Source organism: Strigops habroptila, chromosome Z, assembly GCF_004027225.2.
Source record: "Strigops habroptila isolate Jane chromosome Z, bStrHab1.2.pri, whole genome shotgun sequence".
Classification (NCBI taxonomy): Eukaryota; Metazoa; Chordata; class Aves; order Psittaciformes; family Psittacidae; genus Strigops; species Strigops habroptila.
In genome coordinates, this window is record NC_044302.2 from 100034222 (window position 1) to 100062013 (window position 27792).

A 27792-nucleotide genomic window follows, 5' to 3' on the forward strand; every position below is an offset into this window, starting at 1 on the left:
GGCTTGATTCTAGACAGGGGGGGCATGGGGACCTCACAGTAGTGGCAAATAATTGCAGATGATTTCCTAATCTGTCCTCTGGAAAATTAAAGTTGCTGAAAAGGTGATAGCATCCTAGTGAATGTTGTTGCTGGATGTGAAGGCAAAACATCAGCATCTGGTGGTGTGTGGGGTGAGGTGCTTTGACTTAAATCACTGCTATGCAAAGATACTAGTGGGAAAAAAGTGGTTTTCAAGGCCTAGATTTAAATAAAACAGTGAGCTGATTGTCTAATGAAGAACTAAAGGAAGTGTTTCAGAAAGTGCTTGTGTGAATATTGATAGTTCTTCTAGTGCATGTTTGTCATAGTTTGCTGCAGAAAACAACTGCTATCACTCTGTAAGCTGTATTATTAACCTTTTCCCATAAAAAGCTTATGATATGGGACAAAATCAAATTGGTTCAAACTACGACATATTTGTTGTAGTTTACTGCAGAAAACAACTGCTGTCACTCTGTAACCTTTTCTTTTCCCATAAAAATCTTATGTATGGGACAAAACCAAATCAGTTCAAATTTTGTGCTGTGGCAGATAATTAGTGCTGGTCCTGGGAAAGTCCTGTCAGATATGGGAGAGATGCCATTAAGTCTCATTGTCTCAGTTCTTTTACTCTATAGAGGATGCATCTTGCTGAGCACACTTTTTGGGTGAATTTGCTATTTACCCTGTAAATTCCTTTTAATGCTCTAGCTTTGTTACTCTGTATTTAACTGACCAGCCTTTTAATAAGAAAATCCTATCCTGGTTCTCATTAATGACCAAATGACCAAATCAACACTCTGAAATTGGATGATGCTGGGAGAAACCTTCAAAAACAGCACCACCACCCCCACAAAACCTCAAACAACAAGTGCTGCTTTTTAATCTCACAGGTGGCAGTTTGGGTCCTGTACTGGATTTCATTGAAGTTTGGCCAAGGACAAAGCAGCCTATGCTGATAAACACAAATGAAGACAAACCTCCGTTCTCAGCCATTATGTAAGGCCAACTTATTAAAACAAAGAAATGAAGGTGGGAAAGTGTTTTGGGAGAATTCAGCTGTTATGTCTTTGCTTTCTTTTAGCTCAACACTAACAAGGAGTTAATTGTTGAAAGAATTCAAGATCTCTGGGAAGCTACAGCTTCTCTGGACAACATGTGCCAGGGCCTCACCACCCTCATAGTAAAGAACTTCTATGTTACATGTCCAATTTAAATTTCCCCTCTTTCAGTTTAAAACCATTCTCTGTTGTCCTCTCACTACATGCTCGTGTCAAAAGCACCTCACTACAGGCCCTTGTAACGAGCCCCCTCCCCAGATTTCTTTTAGGGCCCCTTTAGGCACTGGACCTGCTCTAAGGTCTCCCTGGAGCCTTCTCTTCTCAGGCTGAACCAGCCCAGGTCTCTAAGCCTGGCTCCATAGGTTGGAAGCTTTCAAGGCCAGCTTGGATGGGGCTTGGAGCACCCTGCTCTAGTGGAAGGTGTCCCTGCCTGTGGCAGGGGGCTAGAACTGGGTGAGCTTTAAGCTCCCTTCCAACCCAAACCATTCCGGGATGATATGGTTCTTATGGTCATATGTTGTAATTCAATTTACTGCAGAGGCTTTTAGTGCAAGACAACTAACAAAAGAGTTCAAGCCTAGAACCAGTATTTGAGGGTTTTTTTGAAGCAGCTAGCAAACATGAACAATCCCAGGTTAGGAGAGGATATATGTTATGAGCTTTTGAGCTCAGGACATCTCTCTTTGGCTCATTTTTTTCATCTTTTTTTTTAAAAAACAGTTATTATTTCACATTGAAAATTGCTTATGAAGCAGGGCCTTTGATTCCTCTCTCCCCCCCCCCCCCCTTTACTGATGCCTTTATGGTTTGGCCACGCAAATACAGCCTATGTATCTCCATTTAGTGTAGAAGTTGAATAATTAGATGAATACAGGGTGGAAGATGGGAATCACAGAACACAATGGCTCAGCCTGGTTTCGCAGGCAGGACTGCTGGTGGGGTTTGTGCTGCCTCCCCTGTGCCACTGAAGATCTGATCGCTTTCCACTGCTAAATACATTAAAATGGTGCAGCCTTGTACCAACCAGTTTCAACAACTTAATTACTGTCCGGCAGCATCAATGCAACTCTTTGCTGGTTTTCCTTTCTCCTTACAGGCCTGCTGAATGCAGTCACTTCTTGGATTGCATCGCTGCTTTAAAAATGGCCCTTCTTTAACTATTTGTACAATAATCTCAGTTCTTCAGGGGGGTTGGGTTGTTTTTTGGCGTTGGAGAGAACTACGAGTTATGCTTTATTAGGGAGTTGTGGAAAAGCAACAGAGTTTTTGCTTGGTTTTAATTCGGAGAGATAAGCAGCTTATCCTTAGCAATAAACCTTTATATTTGTTGTTGAATAGAAAAAAGTAAGTTTATCCCTCTTCCTGAGAAAAAATGGGCAGTGGCAGTGTTTTGCAGGAGACATATCAGTGTGTATATGCTGAGAAAACGACTTAATTTTTATTCACGGCTTTGTCCGCTGTTGCGTGCCAACATAAACTAACTTTATACCCCAATTAACAAACCCTGCGGGGTTGGTTTTGTCGGTGAAACCTCCAATCGCTGTGCCGGGGGGCAGGACCCGAACCTCCCCGCTCCCCTCAGAGCCCTTATTCCCGCCTCCCGCTGCGGCGCCTGCGCGCATTTCTCAACGGCCGGCAGAGCGCGGTGGTTTTGAACCAGATCCGCTCGCACCCAGCCGCCGTTCTCCGCGATCGTTCCTCGTTTCCCCCCTCTTTCTCGTCCCGAGCAAAGCCGGCGCTGGTCGCCGCAGCAGCGGTAAGTGCCGGTGGAGAGAAGAGGTCTTGTTGGGGCGTTTCGTGAGGAGAAAATAGGGAGTGAAGGGGCTGGGGGTGCCGCGGAGTAATGCGGGGTAGGAAGGAGCCCTTCCCGCTTCTCCTGAGGCGGGGGGGTCGGCCAAGCTCTAATAACTGATTCTAATAGCTGATAGCGTGCTGGTTCGTAGCGCTGTAAAACTAAAAGTAAAATAAAACTTCGTTTTCCGGTGTGGTGGAGCCGCCGGCGGGAGCGGCGGGAGCACAGGATGGCTGCCCGGGCGCGGCGGGGTGGTACGCGGCGATTTCAGCCGTGTATTTTTGTCAGTTATTTGCTCTAATAATAATTGGTTAATAAGCATGCTTACACATGAGTAACCGATATTTCGTGGAGCTGCTGCGAGGGCTGGAGCAGCTCTGCTCTGGAGCCAGGCTGAGAGAGCTGGGCTGGGGCAGCGTGGAGAAGAGAAGGCTCCTGAAGGGGACACCTTAGAGCAGCTCCAGTGCCTAAAGGGGCTCCAGGAAACCTGGAGAGGGGCTTTGGACAAGGTCCTGTAGGGACAGGACAAGGGGAATGGCTTTAACCTGCCAGAGGGGAGATTGAGGTGAGCTCTGAGGCAGAAGCTCTTCCCTGTGAGGGTGCTGAGGCGCTGGCACAGACTTTTCCCAGAGAAGCTGTGGCTGCCCCATCCCTGGCAGTGTTCAAGGCCAGGTTGGACACAGGGGCTTGGAGCAACCTGCTCTAGTGGAAGGTGTCCCTGCCCGTGGCAGGGGGGTGGAATTGGATGAGCTTTAAGCTCCCTTCCAACCCAAACCAGTCTGGTTTTCTATAATGCTACTTTTTGTGCTTCCATTCTCTGCTAGCAAGCAAGAGCACGCAGGGGTTTTTCTCCTTGTGTTTTTGTTGTTGCTGTTTGTTGTTTTCTTTCGGGGGGGGGGGTGCCTTTGTTGTGTTTTTTTTTGTTTAATTAGTTAAAAAACCGGCAACAACCACAGCCTCTTTAAATATTGATCACCTCATGATGCATCCCAGAGAGGGACTTATAGATCTACTCCATGTAAACCAGTATTTCCTGTTTATTGCAGTAAGTTTCCAACTCCTTTAGTAGTGAGCACTGTAATATAATAAAGACTTAATTCAGTTTCATGAGGAATCGTACTGATATTACACTGTGTTTATCTCCAGAGTTCAGGGAAATTGCTTTGTTTTGTCTAACCCCAGTCATTTTCTGCTTCCTCTGCTGCTTTCAGTGCCATAACATATAAGGTAGTTATTACATCTACTGCTTCGTTTAGGTTCCGTTTGCTTCTTTAGCAGATCGGGGTCCTCTTTAAAATGCTGCTTACATGCTTAGTGTTTGCAGCTCGGGTCTTTCTTTAACTACTGCATTCTTTGTTTCCCCTCAGAGTAATGGCAGAGGCTTTGATGCCCTCAGATGTGTTCTTCTCCGACTTGGACATTTTATGCAATGAAACCAAAAGGAAGGTTTTGGAGGTTAAAAGGATTCTTCAATTTAGAAACATAGGTAAAAAAAACTTAAGAGTGGGTTTTGGTTTGCACCTCCTTGCAGAAAATGGAAATGCTCTACTTATACAAGGAATGTGACATGAAGTGGAAATTGAGTAAAATAGAAAGAGAACAAAGTGAGCAAGGAAGGTAAAATGGGAGAATTATCAGGGGTGCCAAGCGGAGAACGTAGGCTAAGTGGAAGTATCTTCTGGTGAGGGACTTGAAGACTGGTGGTTAAAGTACCCTGTATTTTATATAATTTGTGGGGAAAGACCCAGATAGGAGAAAAAAACCTATCTTGGTGGGTATCTTAGGTGAGTGTGTTAAGCCTAATCATAAAACTGCAAAGGCATCGATGGATATTTATGCAGGTGTCTTATCCTAGCATTCCAGGAGTGTCTGGCTGTGATGAAAACCCACAGTGGGTAACAAGCTTATTTAATCTGACGTACTGAAATAGATCTGAATGTTTTACATTAATCTCTTATCCTTTCCTAGGCACAAATAGAGATTAATCAGGATCATAGAAGTGTTGGTTGGGCAGGTCATCTGGTCATCCAGGCTAACCTCCCGTTTGCAGAGGAACTATATCCCTAAACAGAGGGAGATCATGAGGGAGATCAGGGTGCTGCAGCCAAGTGGTTGTGAAAGCCAGACTGTGTTTAAAACCTGTGTCTTCCACCTGTAACCTGCAGCAGTAGTGGGTAAAGCTTAGTGCTTTCCAGCCTCGTGCTGGAGAGAAGCCTTTATTCCCACAGCAGCTTCGAACTCTGTTGGCTCTATGGTTGACAGTTTGACCAGCAAATATTGCTGCTGCTTCTGGAAAGATATTGGTGGTTGGGGAGCATAGAGTTAGTAGATAATTGCTGCTTGTGGAGGGGAGGGAAATGGGATTTTCATTTTGTGTTGGAGATGTTTTGGCTTAACCTTCTTTCTTTTTGTCAGATTACAAACCATCCATTAGATATGGGGTCTTTAAAATAAGACAGCAGATGATCATCTTGCATGATATCCTGAGTAAAATGGAATCTGAAGTTCAACGAAATGTAAAACTGAACGCATCGCTAAATGTAACCTTTTTTCTTTTTTTAATCCTATTCATAAAATACTGAAAGACTCGAATGTTTGATAAGCGTGTAGTTGTTCTTTTCCAGATCCTCAGTGCTTACAGAAGAAGCTGGGGCCTGTATCAGGCTTACTAATGGTTTATTAAGCAGCTCTCCAGCACAGTGAAAACTAAACATTTTATTTTTCAAGGTTTACACATTGAAGGCGCATCTTTATCATAACAGATACCGTGAGCTAAAGAGCACTTCTATTTTTGCATCCTTGCTACAGCTACAAAAACTATTTAATTAGAGTATTTATCTGTTGTTCTAATAAGTGTTTGCAGTGCTTTCATGTGTTAAGCCTTTTGTGAAAGTGTTGCTTGGGGAATGTAGATGAGTTTCCTGTAGTATCTCTTCATTACCCCCACCATTCCCCTGCCCAGACTTACTAAGGTATATTGGTAAAGGTTTTTCTTCTTGCCCACTCACAGTTCTTTGCCACTTTGAGGGCAAGGACAGACATTCCTAGATGTGTTTTTCTGAGCTTTACTAGTTGCTTTTGGGAAATTAGGGGGTAAAGAACTGAGATGATGAGGGGAGAGCAAAGAACCTGTTGCCAAGTTAAAATTTGCTTTAGCAATGCCCTAATAGTAAACTAGTTTTACTTGCTTGACATTAATAGTTTAAGATTTCTGATGAAGCCTTAACATTAATTTTAGGAGCTCCAGGAGGCTGCTGAGGGTCAAGAACGTCAAGCACAGTACTTCATGGAAAAAGTACTTCCTAATCGTGTGTGCCAGGACTGGTATGTGGTACATGTGTATGGAGAGCTTGGGGTGCTCCTGGCAGTGTCCAGCCGCAGCATGGTATTCCTTGTCCTGTACATTAAATGTGAACATTTGGGTGTTGAGGTTGTTATATGTATTGATTCTGGAGTTTGCTCTTGACTGTTCACTTTCAAGCTTGTGCTAGCACCCTAAAAAATCCTTTAGGTAAAACCTGTAAAATACCCAATTGTTCAAATGGAAGCTTCCAGTGGCAGATGAGACATTATAGTAGAAAACTACTTTTTCTTTAAATCTGAGCATTTCTTACTACAGAATCACAAACACACTGATTTGATAGCTGCAGTGCCTAAGGACTGAGGGGTGGGATAATGATCTGAATGCTGAGTCACTAGAACTGAGGTTCAACACTGTCCTTCCAAATATAATTAAAAAAAAAAAAAAAAATCCTCTAACTCAATCATTTATTGTGAGGATTTGAATTATCATGGAATCCCAGACTGGTTTGTGTTGGAAGGGAGCTTAAAGCTGATCCAGCTCCAACCACCTGCCACGGGCAGGGACACCTTCCACTAGAGCAGGTTGCTCCAAGCCCCTGTGTCCAACCTGGCCTTGAACACTGCCAGGGATCGGGCAGCCACAGCTTCTCTGGGAAAAGTCTGTGCCAGCGCCTCAGCACCCTCACAGGGAAGAGCTTCTGCCTCAGAGCTCATCTCAATCTCCCCTCTGGCAGGTTCAAGCCATTCCCCTTGTCCTGTCCCTCCAGGCCCTTGCCCAAAGCCCCTCTCCAGGTTTCCTGGAGCCCCTTTAGGCACTGGAGCTGCTCTAAGGTGTCCCCTTCAGGAGCCTTCTCTTCTCCAGGCTGCCCCAGCCCAGCTCTCTCAGCCTGGCTCCAGAGCAGAGCTGCTCCAGCCCTCGCAGCAGCTCCGGGGCCTCCTCTGGCCTCGCTCCAACAGCTCCACGTCCCTCTTGTGCTGTTGCCCCAGAGCTGGACCAGGACTGCAGGGGGGGTCTCCCCAGAGCGCAGCAGAGGGGCAGGATCCCCTCCCTGACCTGCTGCTCACGGTCTGGGGGTGCAGCCCAGTCTACGGGGGGGTTCTGGGCTCAAGCGCACACTGAAGCCGGGTCATGGGGAGCTTCTCCTTGCCCAATACCCCAAGTCCTTCTGGAAGGCCCAGATTGCTGCTCAGGTCGGGCTGGGTATCAAGTCAGTGGGTGGTGAGCAATTGTATTGTGCATCACTTGTGTTTGTTGTTGGGTTGTTTTTTTTTTCCTTTCCCCTTTTAGTTTCATATTCTCTCTCTTGTTAGTAGTGTTATATTACACTTTAGTTGTTGGACCATTCTTATCTCAACCCGTGGGGTTTATATTCTCCTCTCCATCCTGCCAGGAGCAGGGGGAAAAGCTGGGGGGGAGCAAGCGAGTGGCTGCGTGGGTCTCTTCCATGGGTGCAGTACTTCAGGAACAGGCTGCTCCAGCGTGAGTCCCCTGCAGTGTCACAAGTCCTGCAGCAAACCAGGGGAGCTCCAGCTCTCCAGGGAGCCACAGGTCCTGCCAAGAGCCTGCTCCAGCATGGGCTTCCCATGGGGTCACAGACTCCTTTGGCAGCGTGGGGTCCTCCTCGGGCTACAGGGTGATATCTGCTCCACCATGGCCCTCCCCAGGCTGCTGGGGCACAGCCTGCCTCACCATGGTGTGTACCACAGGCTGCAAGGGAATCTCGCCTCCCTCCTTCCTCACTGACCTCGGTGTCTGCAGGGCTGTTCCTCTCATACATTCTCACTCCAGCTGCAGTTATTGAGGATTTTCCCCCTCCTTAAATATGTTAAACCAGAGGTGCTACCACCATTGCTGATGGGCTCAGCCTCGGCCAGCAGCATGTCTGTCTTGGAACCGGCTACTATTGGCTCTTACCAGATATGGGAAGTTTCTAGCAGCTTCTCATAGAAGCTGTAACCCCCCTGCTGCCAAAACCTTGCCCCACAAATCCGGTACAGGGTCTCTTCTAGAGATCTGGCAATCCCAGAAGTTGTTTCTACCCTTGTAGCTTGCCAGAAGGCAATGTTTCAGTCTGTTTGAATTCAGTGCTTCCAATATGTGCCCTGAATCTATTGGCTTTACCTGGTCTTGTTCCTTATGCCAGACAAGTCTCAGGCTGAGCACTTTACAGGCATATTCCAGCAAAGTAAAAGGTTAAGGACATGGAAGTAGGGTTCCAGAAGAGAAAAATGAACTCTGATTTTTAGATAGTGTGTATCAATATTCTCATCTCTGTAGCTGCTGCTTGTATTGAAACTTGGACTAGTTATAGCCTGTAAGGAGATGACTTGTGCAGAAACCTTTTTCTGTCTACAACCTTTTAATCATGAACCCTCAGTTTAGGAAACAGCCTCCGAAAGCGTGTCTAGAGATGTGTTGCTTCTTTTCAATTGCCTTTTCTATTTAGATGGTAGGGTTTTTCTCTGTATGTGAGTAAAAGTGGAAATCCTTCAGAAATTATCACTGAAGTTCTGCCTTCCTTTCATAACTTGCTTTCTAAATTTAGGAAAACCCTTTAAGTTTACCTTGGCTCCTGGAAATTGTTTAGATGTAAATAAGGCTTATTTAGTGATCGTGTCACCTCTGATATCAAACAGATGCTTTGGGATGTTAGTTTCCCCTCCCACCTTGTCCTGCTTTTGATCAAGAAGTTAATTGTGATACGACTTTAGCTAGTCCTTCCCTTTCTAGGCAGAACCACACATGTAAAACTAAGAAAGCTTTTCTAATAATTCTCTACAGATTGTGCTGTGCAGCTTACAGCTGTTGTTCTGTCAGTGTCAGTTCATGTTCTCAGGTTTTCCTGAAGGTATATTAGATGTTGATGCCATTTGTCAAAGCACCCTTCCTCCTTTGTTGTAGAATCACAGACTGGTTTTGGTTTGAAGAGACCTTAAAGCTCATCCAGTTCCAACATCCTGCAATGGGCAGGGACACCTTCCACTAGAGGAGGTTCATCTGATAAAAAGCGAGGCCTCATGTTCTGTGTGAAATGTAATGGTACGTTGAATTCTGAACCGCTCTGTGCTGTGTTTGGACTGCTTCTGATTCACTGGCTAGCAGCCTCTCTAGCAGAGAAATAGCGAGCTATCCTGAAGTCAGCTGAAGAATGCAACTTACAATGGAGCAGGCACGCTTTGTTTATCTTTTTCTTTCAGGAAAGATTGTGAATTGTCTTCATTCAAACAGATGGGTTGGAACTTAGGCCTGTGAGTGAGCAGACTTGATAATGTAATGGTATTCTCCTTATACTTATCCGCTATTTATACACTTGATGTTCATTTGTTTTACAGTGTCCCTAAGCAAAGTGAGAATCGTGATGAGCACCAGCTAATCCAAGAAACAAAACTTAGAAAACCTACAAAACCAGCAGTATTACCTGCCAAAGTGCCTGCAAAAACCTCAAGAAATCCTGGCCAGGTTCCTGTGTAAGTAAGCGTGGCTTCTCTTACCCCTGTCATGCCAGTCTGGTGGCAAAGGTAGGTCTGGGAGAGTGAGCTCTTGCAGAACTGGGACTGACAGAGCTCTTCTAAAATTGCACGTGTTGCACAGGGTGGAACGTTGTGATGACAGCTCCAAATAGCTTATAGGCAACACTGGGAAACCTGGAAATGAAACTGATAGAGGTGACTATGTTCCTTTCTAATGTTGGGAAGATCAGAATTCATCAGTTAAACCCCAAACCTCTTGTGCCCAAAGTCACTTTGAGTTTATGAAATATCCTAGCTACTGTATGTATAGATGGGTTCTTTTTGTGTTTTAAGAACAGACATTAAAAAAAGGAGCCTTCATGTCATAAGATGAAAGCTATGGTTATGCTTAAAAGGGAGAATAATAACAAATGTTAGTTTTATTCAACCGAACAATTGGTTCTGAAAACCTCAAGTCCTGACTTACCAGTCTGGTCTTGGACAGGAAAAGAAATCAGACTTGATAAAAGCAAGAAAGACCTCCCACTGAAACATCCCAGATTTCTGGAGTAGAAAGCTGCATTTTTTTTTCCCCTACCATCAGGACCTGATTAATAGATACCCTTGTCTGCAGTCTGTCAAGTAGGAATAACTTTTCTTAAACGGCATTATTTGGACAAGGACAAATATTTCTGCAAAAATGAGGAAATCCTCTTGATGCCTAAAGCTAAATTGTTAGCCTAAAATCTCAGACTGGTTTGTGTTGGAAGAGACCTTAAAGCTCATCCAGTCCCAACCCCCTGCTACGGGCAGGTTGGGTTATATGCTCCTAGTGGAGCAACCTTCCACTAGAGCAGGTTGCTCCAAGCCCCTGTGTCCAACCTGGCCTTGAACACTGCCAGGGATGGGGCAGCCACAGCTTCTCTGGGCACCCTGTGCCCGTGTCTCCCATGTTGTCAGTTCTGGATGTTCACTTTGTTGTGCAGTGGAGGATCAAGCAAGTGCTAGACAGGGCGTAATTGGTCAGGATCCACCTGTGTCACTGTATACAGGCCTTCAGTCCTCTTCCACAAACCTTGCTCTGTTGATTTTCTCCATTTCTGTTCCTGTACGTCCCAAAATGCATGGGGAGCCAAGCACTAATTGTCGGTTGAGTGCATATCATAAGCAATGGAGAAGGCAAAGCACTTGAGCGCTGGTGAGACAGGCCTTCAAATCTGAGGAAGAATGAGAACGCACCCACAGAGGAATGGGACAATTCATGACTTTAGCTATTTTCCTCTTGTGTTCTCTGAGTATCTTAAGCCGTTTGTATTCCAGGTGTCTATTGAGAGACCAGTTTATCATTACACCAAAGCAAGGTTTTGAAACATACTTCAGTTCTTTTTTTTTCCTGGTTCAGGTCAGCAGTGAACTGTGTATATGTACTATCTCATTGCCCCTATTTAGAGCAAAGGTAGTGGGTGGGAACCCAAAGCAGAAGTACCTGCACGTTACAGATGGTATAGATGAACAGGGAATCCTCTAGGAAAGGTAGGTTTGCTGTAGTGAGGAGGATAGCAGAAGACTGGAGTATATGGGAGGAATGAAGTTTTCAGATGTGAACACACCTCTCTTGGTCCTTGTGTTTATCCTTCTACTTCATATCCACCTTCCACACCACCAAAAAATCCACACCCTTCCCTGAGGGAACTCTTTGCTGATGTTCCCTGCCACTAATGCTACCTCAGGGGTGCCAGGATCAGTTTTGTGCAGTGCCTCATCTTGTTTTTCAGATGTTTAAATCTGAATTAGTTTAACTGGCTTTCAGAAGGGCTCTGCCCTGTGGTGTGGCGGGGAGCAGAGCATTCCCCTGTCCCTGAGTCACAGACCAGACAGTTTGGGAGTCCAGCAGGTGGCACTGGCTGTCCTCCACACTGCGGTCATCTTCCCTAGCAAGAGGGACACTGGGTTTGGAGGTGTCGCATTGAGCAACACATCAAATCTCAGCCCTCATGTCAACAGATGGGGCACTACTGTGCACTTCACTGACTGTAGGGCCCTGTCAAACAAAGATCTCTTCTTGTGGGAAGCTTGGATTGAAGTAGAGGATCAGTTATTCGTGACAGATCAGCTTGGTACTGCTTTAAGTTATTTCTGTTGCGCATCTCAGCCCAGTAACGTTCTTGTATTCAGATGGATTTGGCCAAATGCATCCCCTTTGCTGTCCTCTTATCAGTGAGTAGGAGAGCAGCTAGGTGTGTGACAGGCGAATATTCTGGGGTTTGAGGCTCTAAGCTGAGGGCTTGGAGGAACAGTAATTTCATAGAAATAATACTCTGATAATGACTCAAAGCAGGACATTCTTCATCTTTTGGAATCTTTAAGGAACAAAAATACATATATAAAAAAACCCTAGCCTGCTGGATGGTGTTGCATTTCTTTGCTTTATAACATTAATGGATGAGTCAGGCTTCCCAAGATTTGAAATTGTTTCAAAGAGATGTGAAGTATTTCAGATCTGTCTGCTAGGCTGCAGCTCTGTGCTGTGGTTCATCTGATAAAAAGCGAGGCCTCATGTTCTGTGTGAAATGTAATGGTACGTTGAATTCTGAACCGCTCTGTGCTGTGTTTGGACTGCTTCTGATTCACTGGCTAGCAGCCTCTCTAGCAGAGAAATAGCGAGCTATCCTGAAGTCAGCTGAAGAATGCAACTTACAATGGAGCAGGCACGCTTTGTTTATCTTTTTCTTTCAGGAAAGATTGTGAATTGTCTTCATTCAAACAGATGGGTTGGAACTTAGGTCTGTGAGTGAGCAGACTTGATAATGTGATGGTATTCTCCTTATACTTATCCGCTATTTATACACTTGATGTTCATTTGTTTTACAGTGTCCCTAAGCAAAGTGAGAATCGTGATGAGCACCATCTAATCCAAGAAACAAAACTTAGAAAACCTACAAAACTCACAAGAGTATCTGAAGTACCAGCATTGCCTGCCAAAGTGCCTGCAAAAACCTCAAGAAATCCTGGCCAGGTTCCTGTGTAAGTAAGCGTGGCTTCTCTTACCCCTGTCATGCCAGTCTGGTGGCAAAGGTAGGTCTGGGAGAGTGAGCTCTTGCAGAACTGGGACTGACAGAGCTCTTCTAAAATTGCACGTGTTGCACAGGGTGGAACGTTGTGATGACAGCTCCAAACAGCTTATAGGCAACACTGGGAAACCTGGAAATGAAACTGATAGAGGTGACTATGTTCCTTTCTAATGTTGGGAAGATCAGAATTCATCAGTTAAACCCCAAACCTCTTGTGCCCAAAGTCACTTTGAGTTTATGAAATATCCTAGCTACTGTATGTATAGATGGGTTCTCTTTGTGTTTTAAGAACAGACATTAAAAAAAGGAGCCTTCATGTCATAAGATGAAAGCTATGGTTATGCTTAAAAGGGAGAATAATAACAAATGTTGGTTTTATTCAACCTAACAATTGGTTCTGAAAACCTCAAGTCCTGACTTACCAGTCTGGTCTTGGACAGGAAAAGAAATCAGACTTGATAAAAGCAAGAAAGACCTCCCACTGAAACATCCCAGATTTCTGGAGTAGAAAGTTGCATTTTTTTTTTCCCCTACCATCAGGACCTGATTAATAGATACCCTTGTCGGCAGTCTGTCAAGTAGGAATAACTTTTCTTAAACGGCATTGTTTGGACAAGGACAAATATTTCTGCAAAAATGAGGAAATCCTCTTGATGCCTGAAGCTAAATTGTTAGCCTAAAATCTCAGACTGGTTTGTGTTGGAAGAGACCTTAAAGCTCATCCAGTCCCAACCCCCTGCTACGGGCAGGTTGGGTTATATGCTCCTAGTGGAGCAACCTTCCACTAGAGCAGGTTGCTCCAAGCCCCTGTGTCCAACCTGGCCTTGAACACTGCCAGGGATGGGGCAGCCACAGCTTCTCTGGGCACCCTGTGCCCGTGTCTCCCATGTTGTCAGTTCTGGATGTTCACTTTGTTGTGCAGTGGAGGATCAAGCAAGTGCTAGACAGGGCGTAATTGGTCAGGATCCACCTGTGTCACTGTATACAGGCCTTCAGTCCTCTTCCACAAACCTTGCTCTGTTGATTTTCTCCATTTCTGTTCCTGTACGTCCCAAAATGCATGGGGAGCCAAGCACTAATTGTCGGTTGAGTGCATATCATAAGCAATGGAGAAGGCAAAGCACTTGAGCGCTGGTGAGACAGGCCTTCAAATCTGAGGAAGAATGAGAACGCACCCACAGAGGAATGGGACAATTCATGACTTTAGCTATTTTCCTCTTGTGTTCTCTGAGTATCTTAAGCCGTTTGTATTCCAGGTGTCTATTGAGAGACCAGTTTATCATTACACCAAAGCAAGGTTTTGAAACATACTTCAGTTCTTTTTTTTTCCTGGTTCAGGTCAGCAGTGAACTGTGTATATGTACTATCTCATTGCCCCTATTTAGAGCAAAGGTAGTGGGTGGGAACCCAAAGCAGAAGTACCTGCACGTTACAGATGGTATAGATGAACAGGGAATCCTCTAGGAAAGGTAGGTTTGCTGTAGTGAGGAGGATAGCAGAAGACTGGAGTATATGGGAGGAATGAAGTTTTCAGATGTGAACACACCTCTCTTGGTCCTTGTGTTTATCCTTCTACTTCATATCCACCTTCCACACCACCAAAAAATCCACACCCTTCCCTGAGGGAACTCTTTGCTGATGTTCCCTGCCACTAATGCTACCTCAGGGGTGCCAGGATCAGTTTTGTGCAGTGCCTCATCTTGTTTTTCAGATGTTTAAATCTGAATTAGTTTAACTGGCTTTCAGAAGGGCTCTGCCCTGTGGTGTGGCGGGGAGCAGAGCATTCCCCTGTCCCTGAGTCACAGACCAGACAGTTTGGGAGTCCAGCAGGTGGCACTGGCTGTCCTCCACACTGCGGTCATCTTCCCTAGCAAGAGGGACACTGGGTTTGGAGGTGTCGCATTGACATCAAATCTCAGCAACACATCAAATCTCAGCCCTCATGTCAACAGATGGGGCACTACTGTGCCCTTCACTGACTGTAGGGCCCTGTCAAACAAAGATCTCTTCTTGTGGGAAGCTTAGATTGAAGTAGAGGATCAGTTATTCGTGACAGATCAGCTTGGTACTGCTTCAAGTTATTTCTGTTGCGCATCTCAGCCCAGTAACGTTCTTGTATTCAGATGGATTTGGCCAAATGCATCCCCTTTGCTGTCCTCTTATCAGTGAGTAGGAGAGCAGCTAGGTGTGTGACAGGCGAATATTCTGGGGTTTGAGGCTCTAAGCTGAGGGCTTGGAGGAACAGTAATTTCATAGAAATAATACTCTGATAATGACTCAAAGCAGGACATTCTTCATCTTTTGGAATCTTTAAGGAACAAAAATACATATATAAAAAACCCTAGCCTGCTGGATGGTGTTGCATTTCTTTGCTTTATAACATTAATGGATGAGTCAGGCTTCCCAAGATTTGAAATTGTTTCAAAGAGATGTGAAGTATTTCAGATCTGTCTGCTAGGCTGCAGCTCTGTGCTGTGGTTCATCTGATAAAAAGCGAGGCCTCATGTTCTGTGTGAAATGTAATGGTACGTTGAATTCTGAACCGCTCTGTGCTGTGTTTGGACTGCTTCTGATTCACTGGCTAGCAGCCTCTCTAGCAGAGAAATAGCGAGCTATCCTGAAGTCAGCTGAAGAATGCAACTTACAATGGAGCAGGCACGCTTTGTTTATCTTTTTCTTTCAGGAAAGATTGTGAATTGTCTTCATTCAAACAGATGGGTTGGAACTTAGGTCTGTGAGTGAGCAGACTTGATAATGTGATGGTATTCTCCTTATACTTATCCGCTATTTATACACTTGATGTTCATTTGTTTTACAGTGTCCCTAAGCAAAGTGAGAATCGTGATGAGCACCAGCTAATCCAAGAAACAAAACTTAGAAAACCTACAAAACTCACAAGAGTATCTGAAGTACCAGCATTGCCTGCCAAAGTGCCTGCAAAAACCTCAAGAAATCCTGGCCAGGTTCCTGTGTAAGTAAGCGTGGCTTCTCTTACCCCTGTCATGCCAGTCTGGTGGCAAAGGTAGGTCTGGGAGAGTGAGCTCTTGCAGAACTGGGACTGACAGAGCTCTTCTAAAATTGCACGTGTTGCACAGGGTGGAACGTTGTGATGACAGCTCCAAATAGCTTATAGGCAACACTGGGAAACCTGGAAATGAAACTGATAGAGGTGACTATGTTCCTTTCTAATGTTGGGAAGATCAGAATTCATCAGTTAAACCCCAAACCTCTTGTGCCCAAAGTCACTTTGAGTTTATGAAATATCCTAGCTACTGTATGTATAGATGGGTTCTCTTTGTGTTTTAAGAACAGACATTAAAAAAAGGAGCCTTCATGTCATAAGATGAAAGCTATGGTTATGCTTAAAAGGGAGAATAATAACAAATGTTGGTTTTATTCAACCGAACAATTGGTTCTGAAAACCTCAAGTCCTGACTTACCAGTCTGGTCTTGGACAGGAAAAGAAATCAGACTTGATAAAAGCAAGAAAGACCGCCCACTGAAACATCCCAGATTTCTGGAGTAGAAAGCTGCATTTTTTTTTCCCCTACCATCAGGACCTGATTAATAGATACCCTTGTCGGCAGTCTGTCAAGTAGGAATAACTTTTCTTAAACGGCATTGTTTGGACAAGGACAAATATTTCTGCCAAAATGAGGAAATCCTCTTGATGCCTGAAGCTAAATTGTTAGCCTAAAATCTCAGACTGGTTTGTGTTGGAAGAGACCTTAAAGCTCATCCAGTCCCAACCCCCTGCTACGGGCAGGTTGGGTTATATGCTCCTAGTGGAGCAACCTTCCACTAGAGCAGGTTGCTCCAAGCCCCTGTGTCCAACCTGGCCTTGAACACTGCCAGGGATGGGGCAGCCACAGCTTCTCTGGGCACCCTGTGCCCGTGTCTCCCATGTTGTCAGTTCTGGATGTTCACTTTGTTGTGCAGTGGAGGATCAAGCAAGTGCTAGACAGGGCGTAATTGGTCAGGATCCACCTGTGTCACTGTATACAGGCCTTCAGTCCTCTTCCACAAACCTTGCTCTGTTGATTTTCTCCATTTCTGTTCCTGTACGTCCCAAAATGCATGGGGAGCCAAGCACTAATTGTCGGTTGAGTGCATATCATAAGCAATGGAGAAGGCAAAGCACTTGAGCGCTGGTGAGACAGGCCTTCAAATCTGAGGAAGAATGAGAACGCACCCACAGAGGAATGGGACAATTCATGACTTTAGCTATTTTCCTCTTGTGTTCTCTGAGTATCTTAAGCCGTTTGTATTCCAGGTGTCTATTGAGAGACCAGTTTATCATTACACCAAAGCAAGGTTTTGAAACATACTTCAGTTCTTTTTTTTTCCTGGTTCAGGTCAGCAGTGAACTGTGTATATGTACTATCTCATTGCCCCTATTTAGAGCAAAGGTAGTGGGTGGGAACCCAAAGCAGAAGTACCTGCACGTTACAGATGGTATAGATGAACAGGGAATCCTCTAGGAAAGGTAGGTTTGCTGTAGTGAGGAGGATAGCAGAAGACTGGAGTATATGGGAGGAATGAAGTTTTCAGATGTGAACACACCTCTCTTGGTCCTTGTGTTTATCCTTCTACTTCATATCCACCTTCCACACCACCAAAAAATCCACACCCTTCCCTGAGGGAACTCTTTGCTGATGTTCCCTGCCACTAATGCTACCTCAGGGGTGCCAGGATCAGTTTTGTGCAGTGCCTCATCTTGTTTTTCAGATGTTTAAATCTGAATTAGTTTAACTGGCTTTCAGAAGGGCTCTGCCCTGTGGTGTGGCGGGGAGCAGAGCATTCCCCTGTCCCTGAGTCACAGACCAGACAGTTTGGGAGTCCAGCAGGTGGCACTGGCTGTCCTCCACACTGCGGTCATCTTCCCTAGCAAGAGGGACACTGGGTTTGGAGGTGTCGCATTGAGCAACACATCAAATCTCAGCCCTCATGTCAACAGATGGGGCACTACTGTGCACTTCACTGACTGTAGGGCCCTGTCAAACAAAGATCTCTTCTTGTGGGAAGCTTGGATTGAAGTAGAGGATCAGTTATTCGTGACAGATCAGCTTGGTACTGCTTTAAGTTATTTCTGTTGCGCATCTCAGCCCAGTAACGTTCTTGTATTCAGATGGATTTGGCCAAATGCATCCCCTTTGCTGTCCTCTTATCAGTGAGTAGGAGAGCAGCTAGGTGTGTGACAGGCGAATATTCTGGGGTTTGAGGCTCTAAGCTGAGGGCTTGGAGGAACAGTAATTTCATAGAAATAATACTCTGATAATGACTCAAAGCAGGACATTCTTCATCTTTTGGAATCTTTAAGGAACAAAAATACATATATAAAAAAACCCTAGCCTGCTGGATGGTGTTGCATTTCTTTGCTTTATAACATTAATGGATGAGTCAGGCTTCCCAAGATTTGAAATTGTTTCAAAGAGATGTGAAGTATTTCAGATCTGTCTGCTAGGCTGCAGCTCTGTGCTGTGGTTCATCTGATAAAAAGCGAGGCCTCATGTTCTGTGTGAAATGTAATGGTACGTTGAATTCTGAACCGCTCTGTGCTGTGTTTGGACTGCTTCTGATTCACTGGCTAGCAGCCTCTCTAGCAGAGAAATAGCGAGCTATCCTGAAGTCAGCTGAAGAATGCAACTTACAATGGAGCAGGCACGCTTTGTTTATCTTTTTCTTTCAGGAAAGATTGTGAATTGTCTTCATTCAAACAGATGGGTTGGAACTTAGGTCTGTGAGTGAGCAGACTTGATAATGTGATGGTATTCTCCTTATACTTATCCGCTATTTATACACTTGATGTTCATTTGTTTTACAGTGTCCCTAAGCAAAGTGAGAATCGTGATGAGCACCAGCTAATCCAAGAAACAAAACTTACAAAACCTACAAAACCAGCAGTATTACCTGCCAAATTACTTCCAGTAACCTCAGAAGATTTTGGCCAGGTTCCTGTGTAAGTAAGCGTGGCTTCTCTTACCCCTGTCATGCCAGTCTGGTGGCAAAGGTAGGTCTGGGAGAGTGAGCTCTTGCAGAACTGGGACTGACAGAGCTCTTCTAAAATTGCACGTGTTGCACAGGGTGGAACGTTGTGATGACAGCTCCAAACAGCTTATAGGCAACACTGGGAAACCTGGAAATGAAACTGATAGAGGTGACTATGTTCCTTTCTAATGTTGGGAAGATCAGAATTCATCAGTTAAACCCCAAACCTCTTGTGCCCAAAGTCACTTTGAGTTTATGAAATATCCTAGCTACTGTATGTATAGATGGGTTCTCTTTGTGTTTTAAGAACAGACATTAAAAAAAGGAGCCTTCATGTCATAAGATGAAAGCTATGGTTATGCTTAAAAGGGAGAATAATAACAAATGTTGGTTTTATTCAACCGAACAATTGGTTCTGAAAACCTCAAGTCCTGACTTACCAGTCTGGTCTTGGACAGGAAAAGAAATCAGACTTGATAAAAGCAAGAAAGACCTCCCACTGAAACATCCCAGATTTCTGGAGTAGAAAGCTGCATTTTTTTTTCCCCTATCATCAGGACCTGATTAATAGATTTCCTTGTGTCCCGGGTTCAGCTGTAGCAGTGATTTTTCTCCTTCTTAGTAGCTAGTGCAGTGCTGTGTTTCCACCCCTGGGGCAGTCGGTTTCAAGTGTCCTGGACGCCCCTCCAAGGGAAAGCAAACTGTGGCCTGCTTTCTGCTGCCAAAGGGATTGAGAAAAATGCATTGGCAATATCACTTGTGGCATCCCACTTGGCTGCCTTTGACTCCAGTTCATATTGAAGTTGTAGCATGTCTGGTACGGCAGCACTCAATGGTGGTGTGACTTCGTTCAGGCCACGATAGTCTACTGTTAATCTCCACTCTCCATTAGACTTTTGCACTGGCCATATGGGGCTAAACCAGCTGGACTGCACCAACCTGCCCCATCCCGTGCTGCTTCAGTAAAGGGGTTTTGCAGTCTTTCATGTAGGAATAACTTTAATGGCGTTTTTTGGACAAGGACAAACATTTCTGCCAAAATGAGGAAATTCTCTTGATGCCTAAAGCTAAATTGTTATCCTAAAATCCCAGACTGGTTTGTGTTGGAAGGGACCTTAAAGCTCATCCAGTCCCAAGCACCCGCCGTGGGCAGGGACACCTTCCACTAGAGCAGGTTGCTCCAAGCCCCTGTGTCCAACCTGGCCTTGAACACTGCCAGGGATGGGGCAGCCACAGCTTCTCTGGGCACCCTGTGCCAGCGCCTCAGCACCCTCACAGGGAAGAGCTTCTGCCTCAGAGCTCATCTCAATGTCCCCTCTGGCAGGTTAAAGCCATTCCCCTTGGCCTGTCCCTACAGGCCCTTGTCCAAAGCCCCTCTCCAGGTTTCCTGGAGCCCCTTTAGGCGCTGGAGCTGCTCTAAGGTGTCCCCTTCAGGAGCCTTCTCTTCTCCAGGCTGCCCCAGCCCAGCTCTCTCAGCCTGGCTCCAGAGCAGAGCTGCTCCAGCCCTCGCAGCACCTTCATGGCCTCCTCTGGGCTCACTGGTTCATTGTCAGCAAGAGTCTGGATTCAGTGTGTTCCCTGACAGCACTTGTTTCAGTACGATTTTTTTTTTTTCTCATTTTTGGGGCTGAATGTTGAGCTCATGGAGGAGGACTCTTCGTTACTTCTTAAAAATGTGCGCTCCTGGTGTTTTTACTCTGGTGATCATTTCTGGTATATGGTGGATTTAATCCTGTAGGTACTTCTCTCCTGATAAAATTTTGGAAAGGAGCACAGGAGCTCCTTTCCTGGAGCACAGGAATTTTTAGTCTCTTGCTATGGCAGGAGTTGTAGACATAATCCATTTCAGCCAAGTATTGTAACTTCCACTTAAAACTACGATCTTCCTTGTAACTTCTTGATTGTTTCATTATCCTTGAAAGTAGAAGACTTTCCACTGCAGATCCCTGGTGGCAGGATAGGGACGGAGCCCAGATGGATGCTCTTCTATTTATTCCTGGTTTATAGAAAGGTCATGTCTTAAACTGTGCTTCTGGAGCTATAGGAATATTTTTACTCAGATGGGAAAAGCATGTTTGTTCTGTGGAGGCTGATTTACATGAATTTAAATAGTACTATTAGTCTACCATTTTTTTTCTGTTGCCTGGCTGTGTTGTAATAGAAGATTGGGAGAGCCCGCTAAGCTTGCCATGTCACATACTATTTATTCAAATCTAAGCAGCAAGCTTGTGACCCAAGTTTTCTCACTCCTAACGTATTGTCTTAGAAGAATGAGAATTAGGCTCATATCCCAGTTCTCTAGGTCAGCACTGGTTCCGATGCAGGATCTCTTTATACCTGCTGCAAATATAACTAGGGATACCGGTGCATCTTTATGCAGCTCTAGTCCCAGAGCTCCTTGGCTGTGCTAGCACAGGACTGTGCCTATGCTAAGCCTGTCTGAGGGGCTTAGTAAAGCACAAATGCATCACATATGTGTCTAAATCCCATACCAGCTGGGTATCTTGGATTTTGCATCTGCCAAGAGCCTCATTCCTCTCTCCCTTCCTCCCACAGCTGCCGTGGATTGTAACTGAATAATCTAGGTGGTGTTTTCACCCTCTTTGTGCTGAACGTGAACAACAATCTATCCCTAACTTCATTAGGGCACGAAAAGGGGTATTGTCTGCAGTGACTTCATAATTTCGGAACTCTGCAGCAGGTATTTAGCAAAGGTCCATGCTGTGTTAAGGTGCAGATACAGAGTCCCGTGATCAAACAGAATGCTTCTGCACAGTAAGAAACTTGCAAATTATCTCACTCTTCAAATCTGTCGCAGAAAGGCACTTTTTGGAGGAAGAGAAAGGAAATTGCACAGTAGATGTCTCAGTTAACATTGAATTCAAAGCAAAGGAAAATGCTTGCTTTATTCCCTGTATAAAATTCTTTCCGCTTAAGATATTTTATAATCTGCACATTCCTTATAACTCTCAAGTCTCAGAAGATGGTAACTTGGGGGAATAGAGGTTTCTTTTAGCCTAAGCACTTTTGAGGGAGCAGGGGCTTGTCATTAGGAGGAGGTTTATCTCTTTTCCAGTGATATATATGTGATTTACTGATGTTTTTTTCTTTGAAGAACATAGCACTGTGCTTTGGTTTTCATACCTAGGGAGAAAAATGTTTTGAAAAGAGCTTCTGTGGATTAAAAAAAGAAATTGGGTCACTCTTTAAAAAAAAAAAAAAAAAATCTGATTTTTTTTTTTTTCTTTTGCTTTTGGTGTAGTGAAGTAGATTTTAAAGTTGTTTTAAATCAAAATTAAATGGGTGAATTTGGAACTTCTCAAGTTTCTATTTTCATATTACTGTATGTACAAACTGAAATAAACGCCAGCATTTATGTGTTCTCTAGCCATGGCTGGATCAAAACATGAGAGGGTTTTATGATCCTTACAGTTACGCACAGAAAAAAACCTGCAGTTGCTTTTGGCAGAATTTCATTTCAGATGAAGGCACCTACATGTAAATGTCTGTGACGCTGGTGTCCCCATGCTTAGCAGGTGCCCCAGCTCCCCCTCTTGTCCCTGGATGCCTTTGGAGAAACCAGAAGACAGCTGGCTGAGCAGAACTCCCTGGTGCCATTGCAGATGCTTTAGCACGCACTGCCAGATCTCTAGTTACTGAGTTGTCTGTAAACCCCAGCACATCTGCTGGCCCCTGCGAGCACCTTGGTTCCTGAGGGCCCCTCACTGAGCACTTGGTTCTTAGGCTCGGGTGACCAAATCCTGCTTCTCTGTTTCTTCTTCCCGCACTCTTTGTCTACTGATAGTGGGAGCATGGGAACTTAAATACAGGCATTTTATCCTCTGCCCTTAGTCTTTGTAGCTCTTCACCTTCCCCTGTGACTTTATAAATAGGCTAAGGGATGCAGATAAAGCAATAAACAGCAGTTCATGTATACAGGCAAAGCCCTTCTGTGGTTGTTTACGCCAAGTGTGGCTGAATTTCAGGGGTGGTAGTGCTGCTTTTATTTGAACAGATGTTATTTGTGCAAAGTAGAGTATTTTCATAAAAAAAAATGGCTGCACCTCCAACTTTGAGTCTGGATTAATCAAAGTATCAATGCAGCTGAAAACTGTCTGCAAATAACTTAGCAGCACTTCAGTCTGGAGTTAGAGCAACTGGTTTGAATTCAGGAGTTTTTACACTCCCCATGCAGGCCTGTCTGCCTGGCAGGGACTGGCTATTCTTAAAATCAACAGCAAACACTTATTTTTAGTTGGCAATTGTAGAATGCCTGCCCACACTGTGGTTTGGAATATTGAATTTCTCATTGATTAGCTACTTGTGCTTTAAATGCTTTGTATGTTTTCCAAATATGTTTTTCCGTTCAGATTAAAATGAGGGAAGAAATTTCCTGTTCATCGATCTTTTAAGTCTTACTCTCCTACAGCTTTCAGCCACCTGATGTGCCGACCTAAAGAACTCTGTTCTTCAAACCAATTGTAACACTTTCCTCAGTTCCACACATCAGTAAACTGGTACCGAACCAAACACAAACAGCCAAGTTTGGTTTGTTGGAGTGCCTGAAAAGCAATCGCAGGATAACTCAGGTTACAAGGCTGCCCTCTCTCTTACTGCAGTGGTTTCTGGGGTTTTATTTTCTCTTTAGGTTACTGCTTGTTTATGTGAGTTTCAGCCTTGGTTTTTATATAATGGCTCCTCAGTTTGTAGCATGTCTCCTTTTCCTTGAATTCATGCCTTTACATCTATAAATACTAAATAGCTTTACTTGCAAATACTCCAGTATTCTAATGTTTCCACATCACTTTGTTTTTCTCTTCTGTGCTTGCTGTACCTCTAGGCTGTTATTGGCACATCTCGCTATTTTAGTACCAGTTTTATGAACTGCGCTGAAAGTTCGGAAGAGCTGTGTCTTGTGTAGCTCAGTAGGCTGCACAGTAAAATAGAGAAAACAACCCAAAACTGGCATTTCTTCAGAAAAACAAAGGAATGGCTCTGGGATCACACACAGTTTATTTATGATTAAAGTACAAACCACATTGCACTCTTAGGCAGAAACGTTCAATTCCAGTTTTGGCCTGTACAATGTTTTCTGCAATGCTGCTTGTTTTTTCTGCATTTGTAGTTCAAGTGGTACACTGCAACAGCAACCTTTATTCCACCTTGAAAGGCTTCTTACAACTTAATCACTGGATATTTTTTATTTAATTCAGCTTTCTAATGTTTTCTTTTTCTGGTTTAAGTTTTATCATGGCTTTTTACCTTCAAGATTATTAAACAATCAAGGAAATGAACAAAATTAACTACTATGTTTATTCCTCAACACAGAGCAGAAGAAACTGCCTCTAAGTGAGGTGTTCAATGAAAGCTGATGAAAGCAAAAAATAAGCACGGAACTTTGTGATTTTCTGGTTACTGATTTTTATTTTTTATTTGCAGGTATATGAAAGGCCGCTTAACGTGTGAACAGATCAATGCAGTTATTAAAGACATAAACAAAGCAGTGATGATCAAATACAAGATCCGCAATCAGTCTCCAAGATCTCTGAGTGCACCAAACAGAAACCTGTACTACAGGTACATGAAAGAAGAAACTGAGGCTACAGAAGGTACTTTTTTTTTTTTTATCCCTTTGTTAGTACCAAATTCGTAACACTTGGATATTGCAGCACAAATATAAAGATAGTGAACAAGATATTGAATGATTAATGACAGCACGTGCTTTTTATGTCGCAGTGTAACTTGGAGCATTTTATTCTCAGCAAATAGTCTATGCAGGCTCTGGTAGATGGTGGAATGGTCTAACCTGGTGGAGTGAAAATGTTTAGAAAACCTGCTGTTGCTTATTCTCAGATGGAGAACCAATGAAAAAACATAATAGTTTGTGGAGTTACAATGCTTCAGCAATCTGGAGCATGGGAAGTTCTGCTTTCCCCTTCATGTAAGGGAAGGGGAACAGAAAAGAGATTTGTCCCCAGATTAGATTCTAGGCCATAGGGAATGTAAGTGTCCTATTACTATACAGATCTGGGTAATCAGTATAAAATCCAGTCACCTCTTCTGGATAAAGTCATGCAGTGTAGCGACAAGGGTTATGGTTTTGAGTGAAGAGTTTTCCCATAACCAACTTGGCTACTTTTTATATGTTTTCGCTGAAAAAATGATCACTTTCACAGTGTGTTGTACCAAACATTTTGAGCGCACAAAGGTTTAGTGACGAATTGCTACAAGTTCTGGAAGCTCCTGCTTTGATAACCAAGCTGTATAAATGGTGCTTTCAGCTTCTAAGCTAGAATAGACACGAACTATTAAAGATTTGTTCTGAGGTTGGGAAATGTGGGTAATCAGTCATGCTGCAGTGGGTTTGTGGAAAAGACAGGGCTGTCTGATGGTCTTAAGAGGTTTTCTCCTCTTCAAAGCATGGAAGGAGTGACAACACACCAAAATGTCTTTCCCTCAATTTAAAAGCCAGTTGTACTTACAGGTTAGTTTTTCAAAGATACGTGGCACAAAGAATCTCTAATATTAAAATATCCTATTTGACATTCCTTTCGAGAACAAGAATGTAATTATTCCTGGAGGGGTGTACTGCACATGCCGAGCTTGGCAATATCCTTAGCATGTCCTCATGTTTCTGAGTTCAGACATAAAAACACAGAGCAAACTCTCTCTGTCTCACAGAAAGAGAGAGCTCTTTATGTTGGGGCCTGCCTCTCAATTTTTGCCCTGGACAGAATGCAAGAACATTCTGCCCTAAGCATTCACTGGGTACTCAGGAGTCACCTTATGACAAACGGAGACATTTTCTTGCTTCCTTTGGATTTGTTGCTGATTGAGACTCTCCCAATATTATAGTATGGTGATAATATATTGTGGACCTGCTTGAGCGAGGCCAGAGGAGGCCCCGGAGCTGCTGCGAGGGCTGGAGCAGCTCTGCTCTGGAGCCAGGCTGAGAGAGCTGGGCTGGGGCAGCCTGGAGAAGAGAAGGCTCCTGAAGGGGAGACCTTAGAGCAGCTCCAGTGCCTAAAGGGGCTCCAGGAAACCTGGAGAGGGGCTTTGGGCAAGGGCCTGGAGGGACAGGACAAGGGGAATGGCTTGAACCTGCCAGAGGGGAGATTGAGATGAGCTCTGAGGCAGAAGCTCTTCCCTGTGAGGGTGCTGAGGCGCTGGCACAGACTTTTCCCAGAGAAGCTGTGGCTGCCCCATCCCTGGCAGTGTTCAAGGCCAGGTTGGACACAGGGGCTTGGAGCAACCTGCTCTAGTGGAAGGTGTCCCTGCCTGTGGCAGGGGGTTGGAGCTGGATGAGCTTTAAGCTCCCTCCAACCCAAACCAGTCTGGGATTGTATGTATACCCTGACAGAGGAGCGTGTGGGGTTTGGGAGATGTTAGTAGATACAGCTGATAACAGAGGGAGCTCACTGAATGGGGCTGTGGACAGCGCAGGGTTTCCATTAACGTAATGGAACCGCTGGTATTTCTTCTTTCTGATGATAGTTTAGAACGTAGGACAAAGCTCCTGAGACACTGTGAGGCTGTCCTGCTGATGACTGTATTTTTCATCAGCACATGCAATTGCTAAGTAGAGGTTGTGTAGTTACTTGTGCAATATTAAGTGTACCCTACAACACGGTTATTTCTCTAGCAAAGTCGTTTTTTTGTTTTCCAGGTTGTTCTTTTATTGTGGAGGAGGATATCAAATTGTTCACCTGCCTGAAGACAGATAAGCGCTTCTATCAGGTCATCACCATCCTGCGCCACTGTCGAAGATTGAAAGAAGTCCGTACCACAGGAGTTACCCGCTATCTCATCTGCTAACGTGCTTCCCGTACTCGGCTTACCCCAGATATAGATGGCAGCAGTGTTTTGAGATACAGAGAGAGTTTTGTTGTCTGCAGAAAGATTCCATGTAGGGGCATTAATGTCCAGATCTCGTATTTTCCGGAAGGTAGTGTTTTCCTTAAAGTGTTTTTCAGACATGGTAAATCAGGACAGGCAATCTCAAATGGCCTCAAAGTATCTGATTTTTGTTTTGAAAACTTGAGAGGGAGCTCATGTCTTTCGGTAAATTACATTTGCAAACCAGAGATGTGATTGGCTCAGCTGTGGTCACAGGCAGTTTTAATCACATTTTCAGGTCAGCGCTTGGAAGTTAATATCCTCTGCATGGTCATGGTGTTCCTTTTGTGTTTATGAGTTAGAAAGTGTGTCCAAAGCTCTGCAGCTATTCAAAGGAAGCATTTGATCCTGGGGTTTTTTAAAATCCTTCAAACCAATTTCCAGATTTTCTGTTTTTAATCCTTCTGATCCTAATTGTATGTTTTGGACCATCCATCACTTGAACAGGAACATCTGAGGCCTTTTAAGCTTTAACAGGTATTTCTGTGCCGGGTAGTTTCTGTGGGCCATGTGGGTTTCATACTTATGAATAAAAAAAAGGCAATCAGTTTTTTCCCTCAGACCAGCCTCTTAGACCGAAACTAGAGCAGTGGGTGTTTTTAAGCAAAAAAGTCGACGTTCACTTCGAGAATAGGGTCAAACTTGTCAGGTTTTGTTATAGAAGGTTGTTTTTAAATACCTAGGAGTTTAGTGAGTCCCAGAATAAAATTGTGATAGGTATTAACTCTGCAAGTTGATTAAAAAAAAAAAAAAAATCAAAGCTGTCTTAATGAGAAAATCTGTGATCCTTTTCGTCTGTGAGCCTGTATCTGCTTTTACCCTATCATCTGATCTAAAATATCTGCTCTTTTACCTCGTGAAGATGGCAATGTGCTAAAAAAGATAAAAATTAAAATTTGAAGTTTGTTAATAAAGATATCCCAATAACTGCAATATAACCCTAGATTTCTGTGCTTTTTCTGGGGCAGGGGGTGGTTGGTTTTGAGGTGGGGATTTTTTGGTCTTCTGCTTCGGGTATTGAGATCCAGGCTGAGGTCTCTACTCTGCATCGCATTGGAATAAATTTCTTGTTCATATAGGCACATGGCATAGGGGGGTGTGCAGAATCAGTTCCTGTAGGTGTCAGTTGAGCCCGTCCATGGTTTTGCAAGGCTTATTCCATATTAAACGCATGTTTGGTTTGGACATTTCCAGGTGACTTCTCCAGGCCG

At 44.2% G+C, this 27792-nt stretch overlaps 1 protein-coding gene across 1 annotated transcript; it reads left to right on the forward strand.

Annotated features, from left to right (window-relative positions):
- Positions 1 to 2695: 2695 nt before the first annotated feature.
- SKA1 (spindle and kinetochore associated complex subunit 1) lies at positions 2696 to 27514 on the forward strand. The gene is made up of 10 exons (XM_030470379.1): positions 2696 to 2837; positions 4241 to 4359; positions 5289 to 5413; positions 6112 to 6197; positions 9510 to 9644; positions 12498 to 12650; positions 15516 to 15668; positions 18522 to 18656; positions 24125 to 24294; positions 26352 to 27514. Exons 2-10 carry the CDS (start codon positions 4245 to 4247, stop codon positions 26498 to 26500), a joined length of 1221 nt encoding a protein of 406 aa, XP_030326239.1. The 5' UTR covers positions 2696 to 2837; positions 4241 to 4244; the 3' UTR covers positions 26501 to 27514.
- Positions 27515 to 27792: the final 278 nt, after the last annotated feature.

Excerpts from the sequence above, each read along its gene's own strand:
- SKA1 (XM_030470379.1), top strand. The coding sequence starts at position 4,245 with ATGGCAGAGGCTTTGATGCCCTCAGATGTGTTCTTCTCCGACTTGGAC. Across the intron at positions 5,414-6,111 it reads AACTGAACGCATCGCTAAAT|GAGCTCCAGGAGGCTGCTGA; the intron begins GTAACCTTTTTT and ends CATTAATTTTAG. Across the intron at positions 15,669-18,521 it reads AATCCTGGCCAGGTTCCTGT|TGTCCCTAAGCAAAGTGAGA; the intron begins GTAAGTAAGCGT and ends TTTGTTTTACAG.